Source organism: Canis lupus, chromosome 23, assembly GCF_048164855.1.
Source record: "Canis lupus baileyi chromosome 23, mCanLup2.hap1, whole genome shotgun sequence".
Lineage (NCBI taxonomy): Eukaryota > Metazoa > Chordata > Mammalia > Carnivora > Canidae > Canis > Canis lupus.
In genome coordinates this window covers 44,470,743-44,495,436 of record NC_132860.1, presented here as the reverse complement: position 1 = coordinate 44,495,436, position 24,694 = coordinate 44,470,743, and the positions used below count along the sequence as shown (strand labels likewise).

General features: G+C 36.4%; 1 protein-coding gene across 14 annotated transcripts in view; it reads right to left on the bottom strand.

Annotated features, from left to right (window-relative positions):
- DEUP1 (deuterosome assembly protein 1) overlaps positions 1-24,694 on the bottom strand; it is a 124,532-nt gene that overhangs the window by 71,701 nt on the left and 28,137 nt on the right. For all 14 annotated transcript variants that reach the window (XR_012015839.1, XR_012015840.1, XR_012015842.1 and 11 more), the window contains 6 exons: positions 23,385-23,519; positions 19,188-19,301; positions 16,777-17,019; positions 8,559-8,704; positions 5,297-5,402; positions 116-313 (listed from right to left, as the gene is read on the bottom strand). Coding sequence is in view for 8 of the 14 variants with exons in the window: in XM_072795000.1 (XP_072651101.1) it covers positions 116-313; positions 5,297-5,402; positions 8,559-8,704; positions 16,777-17,019; positions 19,188-19,301; positions 23,385-23,519 (942 nt within the window). In the remaining 6 variants the exon portion in view is untranslated. The remainder of the gene's footprint in view (positions 1-115; positions 314-5,296; positions 5,403-8,558; positions 8,705-16,776; positions 17,020-19,187; positions 19,302-23,384; positions 23,520-24,694) is intronic.

Sequence of the window (24,694 nt, the reverse complement as noted above, 5' to 3'; positions counted from 1 at the left end):
TCCGGGATGCTAGTCTCAGAAACAATATCAAGAAATCCAATGCTTTATTAGTCAAGGAGGAAGACTACTGTGCAACACAGTGACCTGGAAAGTGCCATCCTGCCCTCTTGCATACCTGTTGTTTTGCTAACATTTTTTCTTTTATTTCTAACTCCATTTTTAGCTGTCTTTCCAGAAGGGCAGCTTTCTTCATGATAGTTGCTATAGTGATCTCCTTCTGATGGAGCTCCTCTGTTAGGTCAGAGATTTCATTCCTCATTCTTTCCTGCTCAGAGCCATGGTACTCTTCCTCCTGATAGAGTTGGCTTCTTATCTGCAGCAGATATATTCCAGGCAAATATTAACAAATCTTTTTATTTGTCAAGCAGCTTAAGGCTTTTGTTAGCCATGCTCAGTCTTCCTGTCCTATCTTAAACCTTTGGCAGGCCCCACTTTACCCACCTTTTCTGATCAATGATGAATTAAAAATAGATACTTACAATAAATGGCTCATTTACTTTTTTCCTTTCAAATTCAAAATTCCATTTCTCACATCTATTTTCTATTATATGCAAATCATCACTTATTACTGATACTGCTTTGATAACTACTTTGACAGGAAGGTGAACAAAATATAATGAAGCACTTAGCCTCCCAGCATTACTGAGGTATAAATAGTCTTCAAAGACTACATAATTATCGTATACAATTTGGCGAGTTTGGACATATACTCATGTTACTATCATTACAACCTACATAATAATCATAACCATTACCTCCAAAAGTTTCCTTGTTCCTTTTTTGCTTAAAATTTTTTTTTGTAGTAAGAATGCTTACCATGAGATCTACCCTCTTAAAATTTTAGTGCATAATGCCTTACTGTCATCTCTAGGCACCCTATAACTTAACTTTACACCCATCAAATGACCACTGCAGAATGTGTGGTGGAAAGACGCAGGACTCACTACCTAGAGGCATATGGACCAAGCAGGTTTTTAGGGAGAAAAACTGGCTTAGCAAAGTTAAGTGACTTGCTCAAGGTCAAAAAGCTATTAACTGGCAGAGCTAGGAATAGAACTTAGGACTCTTAGCTTTAAATTCAGTGGTTTTTTTTTTTGCCTAAATTGTGTGTATTATTTGTGACTAAACATTATGTTTTTCAGAATCACGTTATGATAAATTTCACACTGAAAGTGTCTATGAAAATGCATCATCTCTTCCTCTTAAGCCTGTGGACTGTCCAATTCTTAACCATAGTTAGGCCTTCCTTGTCACTGACCTCTGGATAACCTTGGGCTCCTCCCCACCTGACAATGCAGTCAAGCAGCAAATTCTGTCCCTTGTACTTCAGTTTCTCCTAAATCTCTCCTCTGCTCTCCATTTCTACTACCACTGTCTTTGGTTCAGCCTCTTACCACCTTTCTAGAAATGATTCACCACGTCTAATTCTTGAGATTTGGAGATAAAATACATAATCACCAATCTCAAGAAAATCGTAGTCCATTGGGGGAAACAAAAATAAACAGAACACAGAGGAGCAATGCATGTCAGTGGTATGTGGTAGAAGGGTGCTTAACCCAGCCTGGGGATGTCAGGATGGGCTTCCAAGAGGAGGGGACATCAAAGACTGAAGGATGAATTGGAAGCCAGATGGAAGGCAGGGATGGAGAAGGGCCTCCTGGCAAAGAGTGCAGTAAAGGTTCTAGGAGCCAGAGAGAGCATGCACACCCAGTGAAGCAAGAGGAGTCTGGAGTGGACAGGACTGGGCATGTTGTGAGAAATAAGGCTGGAGAGTTTAACGGAGTCCATGTACAGAGATTTATATGAATTTCCTTAGGGAACTTCTAAAATTTACTTTTTTTTCATTTCATCTTGAAATATTTCAGGATATATCTGTAAAAGAATAAGGGCACTCTTTCTTTTAACATAGCCAGAAGACCAATATCGTACCTTAAAAAATAACAATTCCTCAATATCATCACATATCCAGGAAGTATTCGAATTTAAAATTTTATCAAGATTGTAATGAGTATGTTGTTTGTTTGAATTGTGATCTAAGTTTGGATACTGGCTCACATCTTTGTAAAGCCTCTCTTTTTGTATGTGGTTGTGTGTATTCTGGTAGTCTACATATATCATCTCATTTAACTCCTAGAGCAGTTCTCTATTTTGTGGAATGAGATGTTACATACATAACTCTCCACAGTCACATTCCTGGTGGCAGGCAGTCTGATTCCAGGACCTTACCCATTGTGCTTTGTAACCCCTGTGAGCAGAATCCTGGAAGGTAGTTCACACATTGGAACAAGCAAGCATGGGAAGACCTAACATACAAATGATGCATGTTCAGAAGGAAAACTCGACCTGTCCTCAGCTCTATGCCACCAACCCCTTATGTGAGTCTATTCCTATTATTATTATTTTTAAAGATGTATTTATTTATTCATGAGAGACACAGACTGAGAGAGAGAGGCAGAAACATAGGCAGAGGGAGAAGCAGGCTCTATGCAGGGAGCCCGATGCGGGACTCCATCCGGTATCCTGGGATCACTACCTGAGCCGAAGGCAGGCGCCCAACCGCTGAGCCAGCCAGGCATCCCTCTATTCCTATTATTAACATTTTTAGAATTTCAGAGTTGTGGGGGATGACTGGGTGGCTCAGTCAGTTAAGGGCCCGACTCAATTTCAGCCCAGGTCATGATCTCAGGGTTGTGAGATTGAGTCCTATGTTAGGCTCTGCACTGGGTGTGGAGCCTGCTTAGGATACCCTCTCCCCTTCTCCCTCTGTCCCTCCCTTGACCCTTAAAAAAAAAAAATTTTTCAGAGTTGGAAATGACCTTAGGAGTCACATGGTATAACCCCAACACCATCATTAAACAGATGAGTAAAAAAAAAAAAAAAAAAGACTCCCAGAGAAGAGAAGGGGTGGGCCTATCACCCAGCCCTAAAAGGAAGAGACTAGGAGAGAGAGGTACAGATATCCTCACCCTGAGGACAATGTCACATGTCTGCTTTCATCTCCAACCTCCTCTCTCCAATTTTTCTCTTTATAATTTATTTGATGAAACAATGGGGTTCTTCTGTGGTTTGTCCCAGTTTGGATTTTGCTGATTGCATCCCTGTTGTGTAGTTAACATGTTCTCTTAAAATGGAACTTTCAAAATGTAAAAAAGATGAATATACTATCATGAAAAAGGAGTAAACTATTTTTATTTTTTTCAGAGCATTTAGATATTAAAACATGTTCTCCTGCAAAGCTTCCCTCTAAATGAGATTAATTTACTGAGCTCTAAATGACTTTTGGCTTTATTAATTAAAAATGTCAATTTCATCACGGAATACATGACAAAAATAGTTCTACACTGAAAAAAGAGAAATAAAACACTTGCAAGATTCATAATACATGGCTCTTGTTGCTTTTATTACAAGAGAATAGAAATGCTCTCCACAAACACTTCCTGGGAGCTATAGCTATTTATACACAATTCATTTGTTACCTTTCCTGCACAGCAGTGCATTATCTAGAGGTCTCCAAGAGCCTATGAAGAGAATTTGTGCCTAGTGTTCTCTTCCTTCAGAGCACAACTGTGCAGTGTCAGTAGATTCCTTGTTATTCAAAGTGTTATCAAGTCTATGAGGTTAAGAACGGTATAAATATACTTTAGGTGGCTTTAATCAGTCTTTTTATCATAATGCGTTCATTGCAGACACCAATAAAGAACAGTTTTTAAAAAAATTCTATGTTTAAATAGTAAAATCAGTTTCATGGAATTAAGCAAAAATATAAGGAAAATGATCATTAATTCATAATACCTTTTCTACACTTACTAGCTACCTGACAGTCAACTCTTTGGGAGACAGGATTTGTCTTTTGTGTCACTGTATTTCCTACAGAAATAAGCAGAATAGATATAGTCATACTAGATGTGCAATAAATGTTGAATTTATACACACGACAACTAAATTTATGAGCCTCTTCAGGTATGGGAGATCATAACCTTGATATTAATTCATTTGTTCTCCAAATATTTATTTTCACTTTTGTGTGTCAGGCTCTGTGCTGGGATAAATGATGATTCGAAGCCATGCCCAGGTTTTCCCTACTTTTAACAACTGTTTAGATCATATAACATTGAATATCTAGGTGTGGTCCTCAAACCTAAAGACCAGAGACATGAGTAGAAGCCATGATAAGCTCATGGAAAGGAAACTCCAACTAGATTTTGCTACAGGGAGAAGAGAATATACTTGTGGTAGAGAGTTGAGAACCACACGGCCTTTGAGGACAGTGCCCAGGCCTTATCCATGCTTGTATTCCCAGCTCCTGGCAGATTACTTGGCACCAGTTAGGTGTTCAGTGACAAAAGGTGGGTGCAACCATTAACAGTGGCAGCCTTCCCTTGTTGGGTGCTTCATCTGAGCTAGGCAGCCCTGCTCTAAGCATCTGATGTGCGTTTTTATTTTTATTTTTTTTTAATTTTTTTTCTTAATTTATTTATGATAGTCACAGAGAGAGAGAGAGAGAGAGAGGCAGAGGGAGAAGCAGGCTCCACGCACCGGGAGCCGACGTGGGATTCGATCCCGGGTCTCCAGGATCACGCCCTGAGCCAAAGGCAGGCGCCAAACCGCTGCGCCACCCAGGGATCCCTGATGTGCGTTTTTTAAATGGATTTTAACCTAAGGGAAGAGTATGGACTCTGGAGTCAGATTGCCTGAATTCAAATATGATCAATCTGCCTGGTTGCTGTGTAATATGGGGAAAATTACCTAACTTTTCTGTGCTTGACTGTCCTCAAACGTAAAAGATGGTATTAGTACCTACCTCCTAAAGTGGTTTGAAGAATCAATGAGCTGAGGTTTGTTAGGCCCTTAGAGCCCCTCCTGGCGCATGGGGAGTGCTATTTAGGTAGCAAAGTCATTATTCACCCCTTTAAGCCTCATCAGAATTGTATGAGGCAGGTGCTTAGGATCCCATCCCCATCCTAGAAATGAGGAACCCTAGCATCTGGCACAGGCCACTTCCCCAAGCTTATGTACCTACTAGACAGATGGATGCCTGAGTCTGGGCTCTCATACTTCTTGCTGTAAGCTACCTGTGATGGAGCCACAGTTTCCCAGAGGCACAATGAGGATGGAAGGTTTGTGTCTTTTATAGCACTGTGCAGAAAAATGTAAGAATTAGCAGCCTGGTAGGTTATTCTCTTAGGGGAAAATACAGAAGGAAAAAGAAGGGAATGTGAAGGACGGTTTTCCTCTTCCCTTTGTGTTCAGAGACTTCAGATCTGCCTGAAAGGATGAAGCGCATTATTTTCCATACCTTATTCAATTCTTTTTCATGATTTTGTTGATCTAGGGTCACTGAGAACAGCTCTTTCCTTTTCCTTTCTAGTTCTTTAGTAGAAGGTGAATAAGAGGATTCAACTCTACAAATTAAAGTGAAAAAAAAAAAAAACTTAACTTGGTAAACTGTCCTGATTCTGTCGTTGATTTAGACTATCGTAGGTTGCAGAGATAGACTATTAGTTTATTGGAAAAGCTTCTGGTTCCAGAAATTGCAAATTCTCATACATTCAGATCCCATAAGTATTTACATATTTAACTGAGTGCAAATGGTTTTAGTGAAAAAAATAAGAGGTAGCAATTAATATGGAATTTCAATTATACACTGAAAATTGGCAGAATACTGGGTTTGCATATGTAGATAAGATTTTTATATAAAATAACTTGGAACCCCCTTAAAGAAAAGGGAAACACATCTAACCTGCTTATGCATCATGGGAAGGAACTATGTCAGCAGAAGTCAGAGGGGGGCAACTTCTCCATAAAAGTGATCCAAAATGACTAAATGTGACAGTCTACCCAGAGAAAGCTCAAATACATCTGTTCCTTGGCTGCTTAATTTACAAAATAGAATTGCTAGCACATATGGATACCAGAGGGGAAAAGCAGAAACTAGTATAAAAAGTACCATTTCTACAGGAAGTTTGGAGAAATACAAGCAGGTTCACTTCTACATCAGGGAAGTTGGTAAATGAAAACTCATTAAAAAAGAAAAAGAAAGATAGTCAGGCAAGGACACTAGCATGCTATTGCTTGCCTAATCTGGTAAAGTCTGGTGTTTTGAGCGATGTACCCACCTGTAAGTGAGTACAATTTCAGATGTCCAAAGAACTTTTTAAAAGGTTCCATCAATCAAAAACCTAAACCACACAACACAAAATCCAAGTAGTGATTGAAAAATAACTGAGGGAAATATTGAAAATAAAGGGATCTTTAAAAAAGGTATAAATGAATAGTGATATTCCCTAGGTACTTTATCTAGACTGGATTGCTTTTCTTCTATCAAATATATGTGTTAACTGTAGAAAACAGAGTATATCAGAGTATATACTAGTATAATGTCATCATCAGAAGAAAATCATTGTTGGCATTTTTGTGTATATTAATTATCTTTTTTCTATGTACATGTGTATAAATACATATGTTTCTCATACAATTAAAATGTATCACGCATTATTTTTCAGTCCCCTTTTGTATCCTACTCAGTAATATATTGTGAACATTTTATCTAATATTCTCCTCCAACATTATTTCAGAATCAGTCTTAAATTTTTCTTATTTGCTATTATTTGAAAGGAGTGAAAAATGACATTTCTTATTTTTCAATTCTTCTTAAGGAATTTCAGGGAGTGGAATGCTGAACTGATTGGGGGGAAAAAAACCTCATGATTGTCTTGTAAATTTCACTGAGCGACTGGAACAAATGTCAAACATCAACGCAGGTAAGTTAAAAGAAGAAAACAATAATCATGCTAATGTAAAATGCTAATAATAATATATAAAGGAATTATCACTTGTCATGTAGGAAAGGAGAGTTGGAAATATTTTTAATAACTCTCAGAACGTATCAGCCCAAGGTGCTTCAGTAGCTAAAAAAAAAAAAAAAAAAAGGAAAAGGTAACAAGATCTTAGTATTATTGAGAAAGGTTCTGAAAATGAGTAAAAGCATTACTATGCTACTTCTATAAAACTATTGTGCATCTGCACTAAGAAGCCTGGGCTGCTTCACCTTAATACAACTGGAAAGAAGAAACACAGTCCAAAGAAAAGAAACCAAAACAATACATTGGAATTACATTCATATGAGAACAAACCAAAAGGATTAGAAACTTTCCATTGGAAATATGAAGGCTGAGAAGACTAGGCCTTAAGTCTGAAATATAATGTTAGCTGTGAAAAGTTAAATATCTATCTTTCCATCAGATCTCAGAATACTAGAATTGAGGAATACCCTCCAAGTAAGAAAACTGAAGTTTAGAGACCCAAATAAATGCCAATTTAAATAGAGACTGGCATTAGGCATAACAACAACTATGTGAATAACCACAAAATTTTGAATGAAGTCATGTATTGAAGATAAGTTGGCAATGCCTGGAATTCGGCATTGGCGTTGTAAGACAGGTCCACATGGAAGTACCTACAATGTTCTTCCACAAATCAAGAGGCAGATGGGGGTGAAAGGTTTGCTTTTCTAGGAAATTTCTTATATTTTTAGGCATAGACATTCTTTGTACAAAGACATTTCTCATCAACTAACCCCACTGGAACAGTGCCTTGCACATTATATTTTTTCAATAGATTTGTTAATGATCAGTGACGATGGTCTATAGCTTGCATGTGGAGCACTCTATATTGCTGACTGGCTAATAGGCATTTTACATCCTTGGTGAGACACACAATAGGTCATTTTTAGGAAGCTTAATTTGCCATTTCTTGTTAAGTGTAGAGCTCAAAAAATTCAAGCAAGTCCAGCAACTTTAAAGAAATAATTATTGCCTTTAAAGCAAGGTAATCATCTTTCAATAAAATATCCCTTACCATTTGGTTAGTCAGTTTTTAAAATCCTCTCATTGGCCTTCCATCAGCCTTCAGACTTGAGAAGGATTCAAGTTCCAATGAGAATTAGAACATCAATGAATTGTTTGGACAGTCAAATTTTCTACTCATAAGTATGAACATTTCATAATCCTTAGCAGTCCCATTTCCTTTGTGATTATGGGATACACAATATCTGCCTGATTTTAAAAGAGGAAAAAAAATCTGTTCTAACAAAACCCTTAAAGGAATTGACAAGGTAGTGATTATGGAGGCCAAAATAAATATAACATTTACAAGTGAAAAAGTTAATAACAGTTACTTGGCTTATAGGCAATCAAAAGCATTTGAAAATAGGGAATAAATCTTATTTATTAACATATACAATTAAATATCAGTTCTATACTATTGTTTTTACAATATCCTGAAAAATAAAAGTTCTAAGAAAATTTCTCACTCACTGTGATAGGTAAGTATCCATAAATCAGAACATGAAACAATTTTCTAGATAAGTAAATATATTCATTTTGAAGATGAAATCATCACAGATTTTGTTTTTAATCCATAATATTACCCAATAATCAACAGGATGTTAATACAAAACAAATAGACTTATTATTCTAGTTTAAATATAAAACTCTTAAGATATTCCAACATCATATCTTGAACAGTTTCTCTCAGGCTGCTGAGTATAAAGAATATACCTTTTTTTATTTTCTTGAGTATTTTGGCACTCTCCTATTTTTAATAATTCTCTGTGCAGCTGCAATCGTTCCATTTCAATAATTCTCAAGAGATCATCACGTGACTGCAACTCACTTTTCACCTCTGAGAGTCCTGCTTCCATGGCCTACATAAAAACATCAAACAGGTTCAATGCACACATTTGGGTATTGTGATTATAATATATTTAAAAATATTTAACATCTGTGAACTAGCCTAATTCTAAATGAACTGCTATTGAGTCCTTCCTTGGTTGGCTCTGTCTTACAGAATTTCATTCCTTCATTCATTTACTCAACAAATATTTGCTGAGTCCTTATTATGTGCTTAACACTGAAGAAAACAAAAAACAAAAAACAAAACACTGAAGATACATAGACTCTGTTCTCAGTGAGCTTATAGTCTAGTGATAACGAATAATCAAATCACCAACCAAATCCAGTCACACTGTATGTGAATTTGAGAGAATCATAAAAGTAGGAATAAAATACTAATGTGTGAAATTTGGATTAATGCCAGTAATTCCCAATTTAAAGACAATAGTCAAGAAGAATCTAATTTCAAAGCTGACCAATACAAAGAGTTATAAACCATGGTCTATGTCTTTATTGCCCAGTAATAGCCCTACTTTATCCAACAACTAGAAACATCAGCAATCCTGTGAATCTAGTGTTTTATTTTGTTTATTTTGTTGAGATGCCTGAGCAAGTTTGAAAGCTGTTGGAAAGGGTCCAGGCAGGAGAGAGGAAGAATAACAGTAATGGTTTTGGTTCCTGGGAAGGTGGGTGGAGTGGGTCCCAAAGTCCAAGTGGAAGAGATTTGCCTAAAGCAAAAGGAAAGAAGGAAGGAAAATGGAATGTAGACAAGTATAGGCATCTGGATATGGAGAGATAACAGTGGTTCTCTGTTGGTTTCTATTTTCCTTGGGAAGTAAAATGATGTCACTAGAAGGAGAAGGGGAGGTGGGGGCATGGGAGTGATTTTTTAAAAATATTTTATTTATTTGAGAGAGAGAGAGCGAGAGAGAGAGCAGGGGGATGGGCAAAGGGAGAAGCAGACTCCCCACTGAACAGGGAGCCCAATGCAGGCTTGATCCTAGGCCCTCTCCCCGCCAAGATCATGACCTGAGCCAAAGGCAGATGCTTAACCAACCAAGCCACCCAGGTGCCCCCATGGGAGTGATTTTTAAGAGTGGAGAGGGTTTGAAATGGATTGCAATGTGAATGGGAGAATTAGCTGATTGGAGCAACACAAGAGAATTTCTGCTAGTGGTGAGTACTCATCCGAGATTTGTGACCATGACCTATTGAGTGATTTTCTCCAGCAGTACTTGGCTGTTCTCTGGGAGAAAGGTTATTTTGGCAGAGTCCTTCTAAATCATCAGGTTTCTTCTACTCACTTACACAGGGAAACTATTAAGTGTACCTTACCCAGGTCATCAAATCCATTGCCACTACAGTAGATGAGGAAATTGAGGGCCAGACTTCTTCCAAAGTCACATAGCTTACAAGTGGCAGATTTTGGAAAAGAAAAATCCAGGTCTTTTGTCTAAAAGTCCAATTGGAACATTCAAAATGCAAAAATAATTTTTTTCATGCAAAATTAGTGGAACAGATCTGTAGCTTATTGGTAAAGAGAGGGTGGGGTGTTATAAGCACAGGAAGTTCCTAATAAAAGCTGTAGAAAACATTATAGGCATTTAAAAAAAGATTTTATTTATTTAATCATGAGAGACACACAGAGAGAGGCAGACACAGCCAGAAGGAGAAACAGGCTCCCCGCAGGGAGCCCAACTCGATCCCCGATCCCCGGGAATCCAGGATCACGCCCTGAGCCAAAGGCAGACACTTAACCACTGAGTCACCCAGGCATCCTGATTATAGGTATTTTTAAAAATCATCTGTAAAATAACTCTTTGTATATAGGAATAACAGATTTATTCAAATATAATCCAATTACCATAAGATTCACCCACTTGAAGTATAAAATTCAATGGATTTTAGTATATTCACAAGCATTACTACTAATTCCAGAACAGTTTCATCACAACCAAAATAAACCCAATACCCATTAGTAGTCACTTCCCATTTTCCCTCCCCCTAGTCCCTGGCAACCACTAACGTATGTCCTATCTCTAATGGAATTGTCTATTCTGAACGTTTCACACAAGTGGAGTCATACAATATGTAGCCTTTGTGCCTGGCTTCTTTCCCTCAGCATAATTCTTTCAAGGTTCATTCATGTTACAGCATGTATCAGTATTTTATTCCTTTTTGTTGATGGATAATATTTAATTGTATGAATATACCACATTTTATTAATTCATCAGTTGATGGACATTTGATGTTTCTTCTTTTTGGCCATTATGAATAAGATTGCTATAAAATTTCATGTACAAGCTTTGGGCATATGTTTTCTTATTCATTAACTCCTACCCCAAAATTCAAAGAGCCTAGAAATATAATTATGGAAACAGAATAAGACATACAAGTTTCCAGATAAACTTTTTTTTTAAGCTTAGGCAGCCCAGGTGGCTCAGCGGTTTGGCGCCGCCTTTGGCCCAGGGCCTGATCCTGGAGACCCTGGATCTAGTCCTGTATCCGGCTCCTTGGATGGGAGCCTGTTTCTCCCTCTGTCATTTCTCTGCCTCTCTCTCTCTCTGTGTCTCTCATGAATAAATAAATAAAATCTTAAAAAAAAAAACAACTTTTTTTTTAAACCAAACCCTTAAATTTATATTATTTTCCAAGAGACCCAAGACGTGGGTTTGGTGAAGGACCTCACTGCAATACTTTAGCCTCAGAAGTTCCTGGTTGACTTGGAAATAAAAGCAAAAATATATTCAACTAGGTGATTTAATAAACTTGTTGGGCAAAGATGTGCTTGAATAAAGTCCTTGTTTCAAACAGGGGATTTTTCAGATGAGCCTAAAATTTCAAAATAAACAAATGTGAAACAATAGATTAGCAAGTAGAAAAACAACTTGATGTGAATGTCATCCATTACTTTGACCAACTGAAGAAGGCATCATCTGCCTTGCAAATTTGCCACGACTTGAAGTTGCATGTAGGCAATGAGGTCTTCCTTCATTTGGGGAAGGGAAGTATAAAATGGCCCTAACTTCGGGCCAATAAAATGCAGTCACCATGAGCTACAGGTAATTACAATTCTGTAAAATGTGATAATAATAGCTTGTTTACTGTTTTTAGAAAATAATACCTGTAAGAATGATATTTGGAGATACCATGTCACTAAGGGAAAAAAAAAACTTATTAATGATCTAGCTACAAAGGTACGAGAATTTATGTTAAAATTGAAACTTTTCATAATACAAATCAGTAATAATGATTTGAAACATTTTTCTAACATGAATATGCAAAAGCTTTTAATTATAATTGACAGAATTATGTAAACTTAGGCAATGAAAGTACAAGAAAAGAGGCTTTGCTGGTATTGATAAATTGAGAGTCGTTTTTTGACTTATGCAATATCCCTTTGAATTCAATGTTAATAATACTGAGTTGACACAGAATTAGGGCATTTACTTAACTTAGAAGTAGTTTTAAAATTGGCATGCTTTTGCAGAAAAATCAAATTAATTATTTGTCACTGTGGATGCCAGTATTAGGAAAATGATTCTTCAGTACTTGATTCAGTTACTAGAATACTCTCAAATTTGTTTGGAACAATTTAGGTATGTTAATCTACTTTTTTAAAAAGTAAACTCACAACCCCAGGGTCAAGAGTTGCATGCTCTACCAACTGAGCCAGACAGGCATCCCTGTAAATCTACTTTTTGAACTGTAAATTTTATGACATCTAAACACAGATCAAGTGTTTCCAGTGACTACTTGGCTTCCAAATTGAGATAGGTTGTAGGTGTAAATACACACCAGATTTTGAGGACTTAGTATGAGAAGAAATGTAAAATATCGCTACCTCATTAGTAACTTTTTACATTGATTTTATGTTGAAATGATAATACTTTAGAGATATGTTGAATAAAATAGATTACTATTATGTATTTGTTTCATTCATTTCTTATGGCTTCTTTTAATGTGGTTACTAGAAAAATTTAAATTATGTTTGTTGCTTGCATTATATTTCTGGACATATATTTCTGGAGAGTGTTGCTCTAGTACCTTAATGACACATTAACAAGTAAACAAAAAAGGTCATTTATGGGAAGGCATAGATATTAGAAAGGTGAGAACAATTTCTTTTTGTCATTAACCTCCAATGGGAAATGCAACACATTTTAAAAATGTGTGTACACCATAGAAAATAAATATATGCAATGGAATTAATATGTATACTGACACATTTCAAAGTTGTGGAAAGACAAGTTAGAAGATGTGATTCATGTGAAAATTCAGATGCATCTGGCATTAAAATGTGTTGTAAACTAAAGAGAATTTTATATACAATAAGTGACATTCAAATTGAAATGGTTGTCTTTCTAAATTCATGTGCAAGATGTGGAACACTGTCATATGACAGGTTTGCAAAAAGAGAAGAGAAACTTCTTTCTAAACACATGCACTGGTTAAGTGATTATTTACCTCTAACTATTACCATTTGGTAAAATATAAATTTTGTAAAACAAGTTAAAGGCCCATCTGTTTAGTTAGAAATTTGCCTAATGGTTTGAGAGAAGCAGGGATTTTTAAACCTTCAAATAAGGTACCAAATAGTAAATAATTGATTATCTTCTTATTTAGTATATGCTTTAAATCAAGAGAATGAAACATAGGTCAAATTTGGAAATAAAACAGGGAAAAGGCCAAATAATAGCATTAATTTCAGCATTTTTTTCTTCTAAGTGAATCAAGAATAAGTAGTGTTTTCTTGGGAGTAGAAATCTGATCTGTTAGCTACCTTAAGATTTTGAACCAAATTACTCCTTAAAGATCTTTTCATTAAAGCTTTAACATATTTTTATGTGTTAAGCATACTCCAGAATACTTTGGTTTGTTTTTAATACATGTGATTCTTCCGTAAAATATAAAATGGAGATTTTTAGTTTAAATTTAATAATGTTCCTAAAATAACTAAATTATTATTATTTTTTTTAGTGAAGAAAAAAATCTGTGAAAATAACTTTGGTGAATTTTCTCATAGAAGTTGGCATATAGATAAAAATAAGTAAATAACAGTCATATTAAAATGTATCATTAACTATGGAAAACATCGTAAAACAATTACTGGTGAAGAATATCAGAAAAATTGCAAAAGTTAAAGCCAGCTTTCTGAACCTCAGCACTATTTAAGCTTTGGTCTGGATAATTCTTTGTTTTGGGCGTTGTCTTGTGCATTACAGGATGTGTAATAGCATATCTGGCCTCTACCCACCAGATGCCAATGGCACCCCTTTCTCCTGTTGTGACAACCAAAAATGTATCCAAGCATTGCTAGATGTCACTTGGGGAGCAAAATCACTCCACTAGAGAATCACGGATTTATTTATTTTTTATTTTTTATTTTTTTTAATTAAGAGAATCACGGATTTAAAGGAAAGACACCACATTAGGGGCAATCAATACTGTTATTTTATAACCTTTGGTATAAACATCAATAAGAGTCTTCATGATTTATTGACTTTTATGAGTAGCTGGGTTTTTATTTTGTTAGTATGTATTCAGGAACATTAGTAAATTATTATGTACATTCATATATGTATATCTCAGGAAAAGTCAAAGTGGATGACATGGACTTTCCCTAGCCTAGATGACCTAGGGAGCCTTCTCAGGAGTACAGCACAGTAAGCCCTTAGAAGTTTGTAGAGACCTTGGGTGGGGGCGGGGGGGGGGCAGCATATGAGTCATATTCTGTTGAACTTGGGTCAGGAGGGTAAATCAATTAAATGATATTGCTAAAGACAGGGAGGCCTTGGCCTTGGTCCTAGGCCTAACTTCCTGCTACCCGTTCACACTCTCTGGTTGCACTTTCTCTCTTCTTGTCAATAGGAGTGTCAATGTGAAAAGTATTCACCTGAAGCATTCACTTGGAGAGAGGGTAGAGATTACAACTTGAACTGGGAATGGGAATTTATGAATGTTTCTCAATGTATACTCTTCCTCTGTTTGCAACATTCTTTCTTTGAACAAGATTTTCCAATGTTCCCTTCCTGGAAACATATAAAAGATAAAGTTCTGAGAAGGAGAAGGGTGGAGCTGGTCAAGGAAAGCATTATAGAGAAAGTCAGTCATGCTGCCAAGAGGGTGGAACAGAGGCTCTTTCTAGAATACAGGGTACAGTGGCTATTTATATTTCATAAGTGAGCTGGAGAACCAAAAGCCCGTAAAAGAGCCTCAGTCTATAAAAGAGGACGTTCTTGGATGCTGTAAGAGGTCCAAACAAAATTCTTTCGGCAAGATTAAAATGAAGATGTTGGTGAAGAAGCTGAACTTCACTGAAGCATAGGAGCGAACTTTCTATCTGGGCTCACTAGTGAAATATGTCTAGAGCAAACTAAAGACAGCAGAACGGAAAGTAGATTTCTGGGGACCAGAACCAAAAAGACCTCCACAAGGGACAAAGAGGACTAACTCCTCAGTCTGTGCTGGATGACCTAAAGCGCAGGGGAGAATATTCAGGAACGACCCAGAAATATACTCTCCTTACTTATTGTGATCTTTGTACAGATTCTAGCAGTACAAAGAGAGCTGCAGAATGTCTTTAACTCAAAGCCAAGGGCATGTGTCCCCTGCCTGGGGAGATGGAGAAATGAGCTCCTGACAGAAAATCCCATCAGAATCAGTAGTCCTGTAAACCCAGCTAAAACGGGACCAGGTGGGCTGACTGGCAAGCTGAACACTGGGAGCCACCTAGACAACCTCTAGAGTAGAAGAGTAAGGACTAGTCTTATTTCTATTACAGCAAAGCTGGAGAAAACATCAGCAGTATCCCGTCAATTTCTAGATGATTTATGACTTGTTCAGTGTTTAGCATTTCCGTTTTTAGCTTGTTTTGTTTGTTTACATCTATATTCTGATTTGTGTTAGAATAACACCCCCCTTCCCAAACAAAGCTGGATTTGGGGACGGAGGAGATGTATTTCTCTTAGAAATGCCATGGAAGAGAAGCTGGGAGTCTTGTGTTCTGCCCCCCTGCGGACATGGGGATAGAGGAACATGGAGGAGTAGATGCTGGCAGAGAAAGAAATAAGAGAACTAATCCCATATATAATGTGGCAGGATGGGGGGATGAGGAGTTGGCCCAAGACTAAAAAATGACCCTGGGAGTTTAAGTGGCAGAAGATCCCAAGAAATATCTTAGAGAAATGGAAGTCTGCTCACATAGTGACCTCCAAAGTATATCTCAGCATGAGGAAGGAATAGAGTCGGACTAAGAATGGGCCAGTCAACATGTTAGAATTGGTAGAAAAAGGCTGAGTGCTTGTAGGTGGGAGATGAGACCAAAACAGGGGATAAAACTATAGAATGGGTCAAGTAACTGGGATATCCATAAATATGTACCCAATGTACATATTTAGTACAGAAATTGGTGATGACCAATTTTGATGAATGCTGTATACCCTTCTTAGTGATGCAGAAGTAAACAAGAAAAAAAGAGAAAGAGAAGAAAGAAGAAAGAAGAAAGAAAGAAAGAAAGAAAGAAAGAAAGAAAGGAAAGAAGGAAGAGATAGACAAGACTGTTGGGTTAAGAAGAAAATTAATGCTTAGAATAACCAGTGATCCCATCTGCCAATGTGGACATTACATTACTCAAAAAACAAACAAACACCCCCCAAACTCCAGGCTACTTGGTAAATGACTATGGTAAAGTAAACCGTGATAAATCACAGGAAGTGGCCTCCATGCCTCTCATTGAGGTAATTAGATTGTTGAACCCTTACTGATTTCCTGGGTCTCCAACCCAGGATTCCTGCAAGTCCAAGAGGCTCAGGGTCAGAGAGAATCGTGGGGCCACGGGTGTAGGGCATAGAGGTCTGTAAGCAAGCGCTGTTACGCTGTCCTGGTAATGCATTATTCTGATACTACTGTAGAACTGAGGTTCACCCTGGTGGAGTAAAGCATCTATGAGATTACTGAATTTACTCATCAAGTAAGAATTATTTGCTAAGAGGAAATATGATCTGAACTTACACATGGAATAGAATATTAGCTTTCTAATCCATGTACCTGTTGAGTACTCATTTCTACAACTTGTGGGCAATATCAGTTGGAAAATAATCACCTGGCATTGTCTTTGGTACATCTTCAGTTCTTGTAAGAGCTTCTGGTTTTCATCCTGTAACTTATTCCTGCTGAATGCTATTTCACTCACAGCTGACTTTAGTTTTTCAATAATGAACTCATCTCTTTCACTGGTTTCGCAACTGTGATCTGGTTCACACATCAACCGAGGATCTTCTGAGCTGCTGTCTTCTGTGCATGGTTTTTTACCACTTAGTTGAGTTTGGTAACTTTGTGCCTGTTTCTGAGAAAAATTAAGACTGTGTTAATGAAGTGAGGAATATCATATTTAAGCTTCCATAAATAACATTCAAGAGTGATAGAAAAGACTTGGGAAAAATATCTTTCAATATGTTTATAATGGAGCTTCGCTCTTTGTAATTCAGTCTTGTGTTTTTTAAAAATTTCAATTTCTGATGACCTAAAGAGAAAATGTATTTGTAGAACTTCAGAGCAAAGATGCAGAGTAGGGGAGGGGATTTGGGGTAGAGAAGTCTTATCAAGCAAGAAAGAATATTTTGTAGAGGAAAATTGTGGGTATAATTACACAATAGTTGAAAATGTCTATATGATGAAAAATATGCAAAATAAACAATTAAACAAAAACAGCTGGACTATAGGAAAAAGTTGTCAACACATATAACAAGGGCCAATAATTCTTAATGTACAAAAACTTCTATACATCCACAAGAAAAAGAGAACACAAAAGAAAAATTGGTGTTTATAAACAGGCAATTCATAGAAAAGGAAATGGAAAAGACTAAGAAGGATACAAAGAGATACTCAACCTTACAAGTAGTCAGAGAGATGCAAAACAAATCAAGTAAATCTACTATCAGTCCAAATTGGTAAAAATCAAAAGGCTAATAACATTCCATGTTGGTGAAAGTACAGGTACCCCCATAGACAGTTAATGAATGGAAATTACTATAACCTTTTAGGAAGTGATATGCTAGTATATATTTAAAAATTGGGGGTCAGCCCTGGTGGCTCAGCGGTTTAGCACCACCTTCGGTCTGGGGTGTGATCCTGGAGACCTGGGATCGAGTCCCACGTCGGGCTCCCTGCGTGGAGCCTGCTTCTCCCTCTGCCTGTGTTTCTGCCTCTCTCTCTCTCTCTGTCTCTCATGAATAAATAAATAAAATCTTTAAAAAAAATAAAAATAAAAATTTGAATGGACACAATACCCTTTGGCTCAAGAATCATTTCTAGGATTTTTACTCTAACAAAAGAAAAATACTAGCATTTAAAGATGTAAATACAAGGATATTTGTTATAGTATTAGCAAAAATATAGAAACAACCTGAATGTTCATCAGTAAAAAAGAATTATGGTATATATATCTACTATATACTATGATACATATTGTAATAGAAACCAAATTCTATTCAGTATTATGGAGAATTAAGTAATGACTTGAAAGAATATGCATGAGGAGGGATAATTAAATAAAACAACAAAGTTTTAAAAAGGAAAAATATACAAACTCTCCCAAATACACATTTTACATGTTTGTACAAACAAAAGAAAAAGTATAGAAAGAAAAACACCTATTAAATGTTTGTATTAAATTGATAAGAATGGAGAAGATGAAGCTATTAATTTCACGTTATTTTTGTATTGTTAAATTCAGAGAACATATATAACTTATGTAATGTAATTTATGTAAGTACCTTAAAGAATGCAAAATAAGAAACAAAAACAAAATCAAACAAAAACCGTAGTTTCTCACTGGCTTTAATAAAAATTCCAAATTCCTTGGCCAAGACTTTAAGGCTTATTATATAATCTGTATTCAACTCACCAGGTTTACCATCTCCAACCCTTCCTCACCTTCCACAGGGACTCCCAGCCAATTGGCCCACTTTCTACACCCAGAATTTGCCTTTTGCTCTCTTGCCTCAGTGATTTTCACTTGTTACTTCCACCACCCAAAATATTTCAAAATCCATCCATTCTTCAAGGCCCAACCCTAGTCCTACCCCTGCTGGAGGATATTTCCTCACTAACTCAGCCCAAATTTTTTCCTTATTCCTCTGAACTCTAAAAGATTTCCCATTCGCCTGCCATTAATTATCTATAAATATGTACATGTGTTAGCTCTACCTCTAAGCTGTAAGGTTCTTGAGGTCAGGGACCAAGCAATCTCAGACTTTCTAAGTGACTTGCCCATAAGCATGCAAAAACAGATGTTATTTAATGACATAATAACAACGGACACTTTTAAAAGTACCATCCGTTGAGACATGTAGACTAAAGTCATCATTACAAATTATCATGCACTTGCAACTTTACCCAGTATTAGACATACTCTGGTTATTTTCCCTTGGCTGGCATCTCTATCTGTAATAAGATTACAAAGATAGTAATAATAGTTAACCTCTAATTTTTTATAAGTAGTAGACAATGTACCTGAAATTGATTACACTTCTCAGATAATAATTTTTGTTGAGCATCTAAAGAAACCAGATGAGTCTGATATAGTATCTCTTGCTTGTCCCATTCTCTTGACTTTGCTCTAAATTCCTTTTAAAAAAGTGGAGGGACAAACATAAATTGAAGAAAATTATTCATTTAAAAGCACAATGATTAAGGCTTCTTTCATTTGTACATCTTCATTTTAAAGAACTACATCCATTCTTTCCCCATTTGGAAAAAAATAAATATTAAATCACTAATCTTGGATTTATTACTAGATATAGCTTCTGATTCTTATCACCAAACTTGTATCCTTAGCTTGTTTGCTTGTTGGTTTTTATGGGATGGGGCTTGGACTGATTTAGTGATTTTGTCCCTTTGTGGCTTTCAACACTACTGTCCAAGGTAAAGCCAAAATTAACTCATTCTTGCCAACAAAACAACCATCTCAGGCCTAATTTAGCCATATCAGCAGAGCTACCCTGGGGAAGAAGTGGAGGAATGAACTGGATACAATACACTCAGTTCTACAAGTTTTTGTTCAAGTAGTATAATCATAAAGCATGAATGTTCACCACTTAAGGAAAGGATATGGCTCTGGGAATCAATTAGTCAAGGAAGGTTATAAATTAGGAGGCTCTTACAGTGATTAAAGATGACCTGAAATTGAATGATGGTCATAAGGTTGGAAAAATATGGATAGGCCCTTTTAAATATATGATAATACCTTATGATAAATAAACTATATTTATTAAGATAAATGGAAACAATTCATTTAAAGTTATTGACTTTTATTCTGACATTCAACAATTCAAAATTAGGTACATAAAAACAGCATCTTTAATAATAGTGACAAGTTTACAAAACTAGGCATTTGTACAAAATAGCTAGTATTTAAAATTAGTACAATGTAGATTTTAAAAATTCCTGTTTTCTTTTAATTTTGGAAGGAGTCTTTGGAGTCAGGAGTCAAAATGTGGGCAAAGTTGACTTACATGGTTTATATCTTTCAGATAATACTAATATTTAGCAATACTCACCCAACAATTTCAATATTTTTTTTAAAACATATTTATTTATTTGAGAGAGAGAGTGACAGAGCATGAGCGGGGGAGGGAAAGAGGGAGAAGCAGACTCCCCACTGAACAGCGAGCCTGATGTGGGGCTCAATCCCAGGACCCTGGGGTCATGACTTGAGTTGAAGGCAGGCATTTTAACTGACTGAGCCACCCAGGCGCTCCTCTCAATTTTGAAAATAAATATTTCTCAGGATGCTTTAAGAGGAGGCAGGAGCATTAGCTTCAATTCTTTACAAATTCTACAACCAGTAGAAATGAGGTCAAGAATGAGGCCAAGCAGGCTAGAAATATGTGTCGTAAACATATCAGCAGGTGCTCATAACAGTCCTGGCTTTCTTGATCTTAGAGATGTATTGATTTCAAGACTGATTTCAAGCCAGCACAATATATTCAGTAGTTATAGGACCATACGGAGACCTAGAGAGCTTTACGAGGATTTTTGTAGAGACTGGAGGTGTCCTCTCAGGTTCCAGAGGGTCTGCCTAAACCTCGAGAATAAGTTCTCCATGGTTGGAACTTTTTTGGTCTTCAAGGCTGATAGTGGGTCAGGGTCATTAAAATTATCATGTATATGTATATGTATATATACACACACACATACATATATATGTATATATATACACATATATATTTCTGTATACATATATATTTCTGTATAATATGTTTTTAAATCTCTTTACTAAATACTGGAATATGGAACTAACATTTCTTCAGTGATTGTTATATATCAGAGACTCTTTAAACCTCCACCTCTAAGATGGCTTTAACTTTGTAGTATGAAAATTTCACACTTACATAAAAGTAGAGATTTAAAAAAAACTCCTATGTACCTTTCACCCAGTTTGACCACCATCAACTTAACCATCCCTATTCCACTTCTCTCTCTGCTCGTTCTCTGTTGGAGTATTTTAAGGCAACTTCCAGACCTCATGTATTTTCACCTCTAAACGCTTCAGTGTGCATCTAAATATATACATATGTGTATTTTTTCTCACACAACCACGATGTCACCAATAAGGTATTTTAAACCCATTTACTGGCGAAAAAATAAAGTTCCTATGAGGCTAACAACTTGCCTGAAGGTCACAAGGCAAATAAATGAGTCAGTCAGGAAGCATTTTAAATTATAAACTGTCATGTTCTTCTGCATCAACATGCTATTTCCCATTTCTCTATTACTAGAACAGTGAATAAACATTTATCCCAAAGGAAAAACATTCTTAGATCTAGACTGAAACTGGGACAGCCCATCTCTTACACATTAATTTTTTATATGGCTCTAAGTAAAAACAGGTACATGAAGTGTTTCCATAATTATACAGATTAAGCTACCTACACAGTGTGCTTAAAAATTTTATATAAGTACAAACCTATCAGGTCATAGATATACATATGGTAAAAAATGAGGCAGAATATATATATTAGAGCATGAGCAGGGGAGAGGGTGAGAGATGGGAAAGAGGGGAGAGAGAGAATCTCAAGCAGCCTTCACACCCAGCATGGAGCCCAAACGTAAGGCTTGATCTCAGGACCCTGAGATCATGACCTGAGCCAAAATCAAGAGTCAGATGCTTAATCAACTGAACCACCCAGCTGCCACATTTGCTACTAATTACATCTATATTTCATCTATAAATTCATGAAATATATTTTGTGTAAATATTCCATTCCCTAAATGTAGAGTGTTCACACAAAGTAGTTAATATTAATTTTAGGACTTTTTCTTGTCTGAATTTATATGAATGTGGTTGTCCCATAAAACCCCATGAAAAGTCAATCAGAAGGCTAATCGGTGACTTGCGCTCTGCATTTTCAGTGAAAGCGTATGTATTATATTGCACATCTTTGGGCATCTTCTATGATACCAGGATATTTCTGAAGCCGTAAGAGCCAGACAGTTACACATGGTACATTTTCCTGTAGAGTCAGTTTTACTTAGCGGTAGTAGTTTTGTATTTTTTTTTTTAAATCATACATTATTCAGTAGAATGTAAAATTTACAGGAATTTAAAAGCTAAAACCCAAGCCTTCCAGCAAAGTTCTTGCACCAGGCTGGTTTGAGGGCTTATCTTAGATTTTTCTTTCTTCTTTTAAAGATATTTTGGAGGGAAAGTTTGAGAAGGACTGTTAATTGAAGAGTAAAATAATGAAAATCAAAGAGGGCAATGACAATTAGAGAGGAGGAAGGAGATAAGAGGCAGGAGACCAGGAAAAGAGACAAACGTGGGCTGGAACATGGGGATTAAGAGAAAGGAACAGATCAAAGATTCCTAGGTCTCTACCTGGGTGACTGGGGGATGCCAACCATTACCTACCAGCAAAGGAGAAGAAAGGGAAATCATTGGCTGGGGATGGGGAGCAGGTACTGGGGTTTAAGGCTTGAGAACAAAAGAAGAAATGAAGTGGACTAACTTGAGGTCAATTAACAAATGATAACGGGAGCAGCCCTAGGAACCGGGCTCAGGTTCCAGCAAGAATTTATAATTGAATCTATGTGCTGTTACATGACCTCTAGCAGGAATGCTCAAGAGCACAGGGAAGAAAAATCGCGGGTTTGTTTTTTCCAAGGTTGGGAAATTAAGGAGGAAAAAATAAGTGCATCTGGGACATAGTAAACCTTTTTACGGACAGAGATTTCAGAAACTCTGGGTGATAATGTGGTAGTACCTTGGAGTGGCCCTAGCCCTTTAAGAAAAAACCGTGGAACTTCAAACCCTGTTCCAAAAACTGTTACGAGGCTTCATTGGGATTTAAGTACCTAATAGTTAAATAGCCATTAAAAGATTTATTAGATATTCAATTTAACTGACCCCAGGGATGTCCTTCAATTTCACTCAACATCTGCAGTTTCTTTGAACTCTGTTTTTTTTTTTGGAGGGGGGCCTCTCCAAAAATGCTGATCTGTATAAAAGATGCATAAATCAAAGTGATGTTTTAATTCGCTAAGTGCCTAAAGGGAAGGTGAACTAAGAAAATACACTGAATGAGAAGCTGATTTGTAATGGTGTTTGTTACCACAGCTGTACGTGCCATCAGAGACAGGCAGCCGGCAAGAGCAGCACAAATCAATCCTACCACGCATGAAGAAACTAAGACAGTACATATGGCTCACCTCTAATTTCTGGTTCAAATTGCTCAGCTCAAAGGGTATTTCTTCTTTGAGGTGTGGTGACTCCTTTCGCCGAACTTTACTTTGTTTCATCTGATGTAGCCTCAGTTTTTCAAAGCTATTCGTCAGTTTGGAAAACTGTAAGTAAGAGAGAATGCTAATGTCTTCCTGTAACTGGTGCTTTGAACTGGAATTCACAAGAGTTCTCCTCTTGGGCACCTCTTTGAAAATTTAAGTCATGATTGGAAAATGCAGTAATGCTTAAATGTTTTGATTAGTGAAGACAGGACCAGTTATTAAAACTAAATTACTGAAGCTGAACAGCATTCAGTTTTCATGTAAATTTGGGACTTCATTAACTGCACAAATGATTCACTCGATAAATGTTTTGTTTAGGTTTGTTTTAACCGTATGTAGCAAAGCTCAGAAGTTTTAAAAACCAAGTTTTTTTCTTTTATTTAGTGCCATCTTGTGTTGACAATTTTAATTTCAGTAACTCCTATAAAATAACAAGTGTATATTTTATTCAAGAAAACTGAGTACTGAACTTAAAAGATACAAACAGCATATACTACTTATTCATGTTCATATAAATTTAAATAAATTGAAGTATCAAATTGATACAATCTTTTTCTTACCAATAATTCTTTTAACTTAGACTCTATACTATTTTTTCTGTTTCTTGTTATACCTTCAAATTACAGATTAAAAGCAGCATGGTCCATCAATATCTGTGAAGAAATTTCTAGGTAACTACAAAAGTTTTTTGGTTTTATTTTCACTTTTGAAAAAATTCTACAGTATAATTATACAGTACAATATTAAACCCAGGAAATTGACATTGGTACTATATATATATATATGGTTTTGTGCCATTTTATCACGTTTAAATTTGTGTGACCACAACCACGATCAAGATACAGAAACATTCCAACAGAGACCTCCCTTCCTTTGTAGTGATGCTCATACCTCTCATCTTCTCACCTCTAATCCCTGGCAACCACTAATTTGTTTCTATCTCTATAATTTTGTCATTTGAGAATGTTATAAAATGGAATCATACAGTGTATGACATTTTGAGATCGGCTATTTTCTGACAGCGTAATGCCCTAAAGATATACATACATGTCAATAGTTCCTTCCTTTTTATTGCTCAGTATTATGCTCAGTATGGAATAGGGCCACAGTTTGCTTGACCATTCATATTTGAGATAGTTTGGTTGTTTCCAGTTTTTGACTATCACAAATAAAGCTATGAACGATCGTGTCTACTTTATCTGCTATTGATAGAGTCACATTTGCTTTCTTTTTCT